This window comes from Hoplias malabaricus, chromosome 9 (assembly GCF_029633855.1).
Source record: "Hoplias malabaricus isolate fHopMal1 chromosome 9, fHopMal1.hap1, whole genome shotgun sequence".
NCBI lineage: Eukaryota > Metazoa > Chordata > Actinopteri > Characiformes > Erythrinidae > Hoplias > Hoplias malabaricus.
The window spans coordinates 22,940,783-22,947,157 of NC_089808.1; the positions used below are offsets into that span (position 1 = coordinate 22,940,783).

At 41.1% G+C, this 6,375-nt stretch overlaps 1 protein-coding gene across 1 annotated transcript; it reads right to left on the reverse strand.

Annotated features, from left to right (window-relative positions):
• Nucleotides 1-852: 852 nt before the first annotated feature.
• On the reverse strand, nucleotides 853-6,100 carry kcnmb3 (potassium calcium-activated channel subfamily M regulatory beta subunit 3). Its single transcript, XM_066680245.1, has 4 exons — nucleotides 5,971-6,100; nucleotides 2,625-2,822; nucleotides 1,634-1,808; nucleotides 853-1,239 (listed from the first exon to the last, which is right to left on the reverse strand). Exons 1-4 carry the CDS (start codon nucleotides 6,003-6,005, stop codon nucleotides 853-855), a joined length of 795 nt encoding a protein of 264 aa, XP_066536342.1. The 5' UTR covers nucleotides 6,006-6,100.
• Nucleotides 6,101-6,375: the final 275 nt, after the last annotated feature.

The following is a 6,375-nucleotide window of genomic DNA, read 5'->3' on the forward strand; positions in this document are numbered from 1 at the left end:
ACTCTGCATGACTGGAACATGTTTCTTTTGTTTTCAGCTACAATTTCCGACCATTATCCATTACATTGCTTAACTGCCAGATGTTCAGTCTCTATTTCGTTTTATTATTAGCTGCAGGCTTTGCATTGTACAAAAGTGAACACTTAATAAAAACCTTACAGATTTCCACACAGCTTCAAATAAAGATCTTTTCATTACAGAAAAGCCTTCGGTCCTCAGAAAAGAACTGAAGTGCTACACCTCGGGAATGCAGTGTTTAAAGAAAACAGAGAACTTAAAATGACTTTATGTTAGCTAAAGAATTCATCTGAAACCTAATATTAAAACATCATCTGTAACTTACTTAAATGTCAGTCGGATAAGCCCACCCATCAATTTACCATGTATTCTGCTACAGATAAGCTACAAAAGATAATATGCTCGCAAGCATATTGTCTATCCAATCTACTTGCTAACCAACTATTTGAATTTGTTTTGAAATGTTCCTTACAGCTTAAGGTGCTTTGATATTTGATCAGAATAAAGGTTCTAATAACTACAAGGAAATTTATCAAAGGTGACTGCACCGTGAACAGAATAATGTCAAATCATTAATGACTGCACACACAGTAGCAAACCTGAAAGGCTGGATATGTAAGATTTCCATTTAAAACAGTAAGGTCCATTCTCAGGCTGATATTTCAAGAGACCAAGTGCATCTGTGACTCATTTAAGCCCAAGCTTGAGTTGAATTGCAAGTCCAAGTCACTGACCTGAGTCTGCCTAGTATTATACCATGTAGAATCTGCATGCACATGGTGGTAGTAGTGTGTCATATTGGTGTTTTAGTAGTTATATGCTGGTTGTAGGATGTTAGCTGCCTGGATCCTGCTCCATGGTGGGACTCTCAGGCCTCCTCCTCAGCAGCTGGTAGAGTTTGCCCTGGGTCAGCATGGTCTGGCCCAGTTCCCCTCTGTCTCTTGTGGTGATTTCAGTGCAGATCAGAGCCAGGTTCTGTGTGAGTATAACCAGGCCCACCAGCAAGCACCCACCAAAGAGCATGAGGCTCGGCCACAGCAGACACTGGATTGCCAGGCGCACTGTGTACCTCTTCTTTAGGATTGCGTCCTCAGGATATCTCCCTGTGCTGGGGTAACAACTTAGGGCCTGCCCTTGCCAGGTCAACAAGAAGTCTCGGATTTTAAGGGCCTCCTCCACCAGCTCTGACTTGTTCTGCTGGCTTTTAGGGATGTAAAAACACTGCAAGGTAAGAGAGAGAGAGTTAGATCTGATAACAAAATTACTAGTAGATTTATAAAATGTCCCAGGAAATATATAGACAAGGCACTGTCTGAGATATAATAGTGAGTATCAAATAGGTAATTTTGGGCAGCTGTGGCCAAATTTTGAGGAAAGCAGGCTTAGGGCAGGCAGGAAAATGGGGGCACAGGTAGCGTTTACTCCCTGAATATCCACAACTGAGTTGGCCTTTAGCAAGGCACCTAAGCCCCAACTGCTCCTTGGGAGCTGAGATGGCTTCCCACCACTCAGAGTGTATGTGATAATTGCCATGGATGGCGAAATTCCAGAGGCTGTGTATTACTGTGTAATGACAATAAAAGCAAGTTTCACATTTCACGAGTGTGGATATTACCTCTGGGCTGAGGTTCACTGATACTTCGTCATAGTGTAGACGTGTTCTTCTCCCAAATGGCAAAATGTACACAAAGACCTGCAGGCAAAGGGGACTGCTCAAGCTGCCACAGTCATCTGACTCATTTAAAAGCTCAGCCTGGATCAAGGAGCAGTTGGTGGCCTCTCCCCAGTCACTGCACAGGCAAAAGCAACATACATAGACTAGCATTTTAACCACAACGAGGCATCAGGGTTACTTGCTTAGCCAGCAAACATTTTCTCTCACATCCATGGAGCAGTTTTACTGGGTTAAATGATCATAAATATGTTTGCTTCTGCCAAAACTGATTTGCTGTTTATCACTGGGCTAATGCACTTTTCCACTGCATGTTACCTACACTATCTGACTCTACTCTGTTTTTTTGCTTTTGGTGCCTGGTCCCTGGAACTGGGTACTTCTTTAGTACCTGCTTGCTTGTGGTTCCATGTGAGCCCAGGAGGGACTAATCTGTGACAAGTAAACCTTGCACTAATTGGCCAGAGAGACTTGTCAATCACAATGAAATGCAGACATCCAGCACAAACTAGGCGTCTGTAAAATCTCAAAGCTACAGCAGGGGTCATGTTTGTTTTTGTCCGACTCAGGAAGGCAGTTTGTATAATTATGGCATGTTCTTTTGAAGAGGTTCAAACGCTCCTTGGATTTGTGGCCAATGAAATATCTCAGCGAGAGATGGACAAGGAAGGAAAAAAACTGTACTAATCTGTCAGAACTAATGTGTGGATACAATAAATAAACATCACTTAATGTTACTGCTGTTGTTGTGGTTTACACAGTGTGCTCTTCCCAACAGTGACAATATTTTTGCCATGTCACTGGCTAAATTTCAGGTGGTGGGGCCATTACAGTGAAAAGTGAACCAGGTACCATGTACCAAAAAGCGAGTAGAGTCGAGTAGAGTAGGTACCATGCAGTGGAAAGTGCCATAAGAGTTGGTTCTTCTTCATACCTGTGGAAACATGGCTTCACTATTACGATTCCCACCACAAAGTACATGAAGATGGAGAAGGCGATCATGGTGAATCCCAGCAGTAAAGCTCTGTCCTCTCCTACACTGGAGACAGGAGCTGGGGCCTTGCCCTTTTCCATAGATCTACTCCTTATCCACTGAGAACCCTGCCCTGAGTGGGGATACTGCAGCAGCTCCCTGAAAAATGCAGAACACATAGAATTGATCAAAATCCCTTATACTTGGAGGAGGCAGGTGGGAGGGGGAGAGTCAATATACACATAGGTGGTAATTTAGCACAAAACATAGTATTAGAAACCCTCTAAACCTCCCCATTCCTAACCACACAAGTTTCTAATAAGGCACTATAGAGAATATCTTGACCAGCAACTTCTTGGTCTGGTAGAGGTTCACCTAGTCCTTCCAGAGAGTGCTGAGACCCACTCCCATCCATACAAGCCCTATACCTGTCAGCAGAGCCACCAAGATAGTCAGAGACACCACCCACCCTGCCCATGGATTGTTCAGCCTTCTGCCCTCTGGCAAACGTTACCGCAGCATACAGTGCAAGACTGCCAGACTCAGCAAGAGCTTCTTCCCACAGGCCATCAGACTGCTCAATTCCCTCTAACAACAAACACAACATGCTGGTCTATCAGGAATGTGGAACTCCTGAACACTCTCTCTCTCTCTCTCTCTCTCTCTCTCTCTCTCTCTCTGTCTCACACACACACACACACACACACAGATTGTCTAAGCATGTATACTCAGAACTCATATCTTCCTCCACCGGAAATCAGACTACTCAACTCCCTCTAACAATAAACAACATGATAGCTTGTAAGGACTGTAAAATTTTTGAACACACACACACACACACACACACACAGGCAGTCTGAGCCCATTTATTGGAACTCACATCTTTGAAAACGTAGTTCCTTTTTGTGCAATAATTCCTGCTTCTTATCCCTTTAGCACTTTATCTCCATTAACCAATGTCAAGTTTACCCTTCCTGTTATACTAGGCAATAATAATTGCCTCCATTCTGAACAGTCTGCAATATTTTTCTCTGTTATTCCTATACGTATTCACTGTCTGTCTGTGGTGTTTGGTAACCGTTGTTTGTGCGCACTTGCCTTTATGTTATATTTGCACATAAAAGCTCTGAGAAATGCAATCTCCCTGCGGAATAGTCTCAATGACAATAAAGTTCATTTCGACACTGTCTTTGACATGAATGCGAAGGCAGAAGTAGAGCTATCAAAAAGAGCCAGGCTGTAGTAGTCACGATGCACCTCTAACAAATACCAACCATAAACGTGCACAAACTCCAATTCCGAAACACAGGGTTAGAACACAGTTCATAAATAATCTGCTCATGGTATTGACCTCTCGATATGTGTCAGTGTTGTTGAGGCAGAAACAGCACAATATACATGCACAAATTAATTGTATATATTTTTCAAAACGTGATCACCAATGTCTCCACTCTCAGCTGTGTTCTGTTCAAGCTTATGGAGGGTGCACAAGGCATGCCCCAAGAAGTGGGAGCATATTACACATACCCTTAAAGATTTGCTCTGGTTATCCGTGTCATTCAGAATAGAGTTAAAAATCCTTCAGTTGCCTTTTAGGTGCTTGCATGGTCTTGACCCTCTTTATCTCATTAGTGGGATTACTAGGCATGAGCTCTCAGGTCAAAATATCAAATACAGAGGCTGCTTTTTGCTGCTATGGCCCCAAAGTGTAGAATTTTATCCCAGACATCATGAGGGTTCTTGCTTATTTAAATACGCACAGTAAAACATTTAATTTATTTTTTTAATGTAAAGCTTTTAACTAGATTGAAAATCAAATTTTATACTTAAATTTTGTACATTTTGTAATTTGCATGTTCTTTGTGAGTGATTTAAATATGTGGAAATACTTTAACTTACTCTTAAGCACTATTAAAAAATATAAAAAAAAGTTAAATTACTATTAGTCGTAGTAAAATTTAAAATGTGGAACTGATTTATGTCTACCCATTATGATTTTAACATACAGATCCAGCTTAAAACATGCTAATACACATTCAACACATTTCAGAGGTTTCTACATTCAGTGCTTACAAAACCAATAAGGTAATATCTTTAAAAAACATCAAGTAAAACTGCAAAGACACTTGTGAAATATATTAAAACTTTCACCTCATTGAGGAAAGTTGAAAGGTAATTCCACCAATATTTCACCAACACGACACCACCCTTACCGTGTTCTCCGCCGCCGAACATTGTGCAGGTTGATGTGAACGGGGACACTGAAGGACCCCCGGGGGGACGGGCTCAGGAGCATGCCTTCTGACCCCCACTGGCTCAAATTAAGAGAAGAGGCACAGAACCCGTCTTTCTCCAGGACACACACTTCTGGATGGTGCCATGGAGGGCACTTTAGGGAGCGGCCTGTTTGTCCTTGGGTTAGGATCTACAGGCAGGGGTTTCTATAGGAACAGTCTCAGCCAGGCAAAGCAATAATTATCTCCAATGGGACCATTACTGCAGCCGGCAGCATTCTCATATTTGAAAAGCACTCACTAGGAACTTCTATATGGATCTACACTGATTCTTAGTTGTGTGCCAAAACGAATGCCTCAATTTTTCTGAAACACAAACCACATACAGTACTGTGCCCAAGTCAGAGCTCACTCCTTTGTTTATGTCACTTCCAGTCTAAATCACCATTAAGTACAGGTAACTTGTATTTTGTACGATTTTAGAGATTATTCCCTGAAGTGAGGAATGGAAAGTCCTCATAAAAATTATTCAGTAAGGAGTAACAGTCAAAAGGATATACACAAATGTGTGGTTTCAGAACAACAGCATCACTGAATGTGTTTGGGATTACTGGACCTTGAGGAGCAGACGTTGAAGGCATGGAAATTGTCCAGGCAGATTATTTTGGAGAACTAAAAGCAAGTATTCTGTGATTAGTAATTCTGTGTATTACTCTTTTAGAAGAAATTATCAGGGTTTTTGGTGCTGAAAACTACATAAAATGTCATCTATGACTTTTCGCAACTATTTATATGATTAACTACTAAGTGGCAGAAAGCCAGAAATGTATTTTAATGTAATATGAAAGGCTAAGAAATGCATTACAGTGTCAACAGGCCAAAAAATTATGCAGACACCAGATTTATGGTTATTAATACTGGAAAAATGTGAGTGATATTTTCGGAGGCTAATGAAAACTGTCAGACAGTCTCCATATTTTCCTGCCTCTGGAAAATTATTTGTACACTGCCCTGTGGAAACAAAAATCCCTAATTTAAAACCCATGTAACTTGAACACAATTTAATACCTTACCCTAAAAGATGCGTCCTCCTTGGTCTCCTTTCCATATTCACAGAGGTTTCCTATTAGTGTCATAAAAACACTAGAAGACGGCAAAGTTGATAGACTTCACTGAATGACAAAACTCCCTAACTCTCACTTTATCAACGCACCGGGGCTTGAATTATTCATGAATGTTTTAATTCAAAGTAACATGTATTATTCATGAAAAGTTCATGTTAAAAATTGAAAGTGTCAAAAAACAACACTGTAGAGCCACACCTCCTAAGCTTTGATATCTCCCAAGGCTAAACGGGCCTAGCATGACACCAATAGCTTCTTGACAAGCCTGCTTTTCAAACCCTTCAGAGCAGAGCCTTTGCACAAGATCATACAAAACATTTGTCCTGTTTTATTTTTACCTGCAAACATTATTAG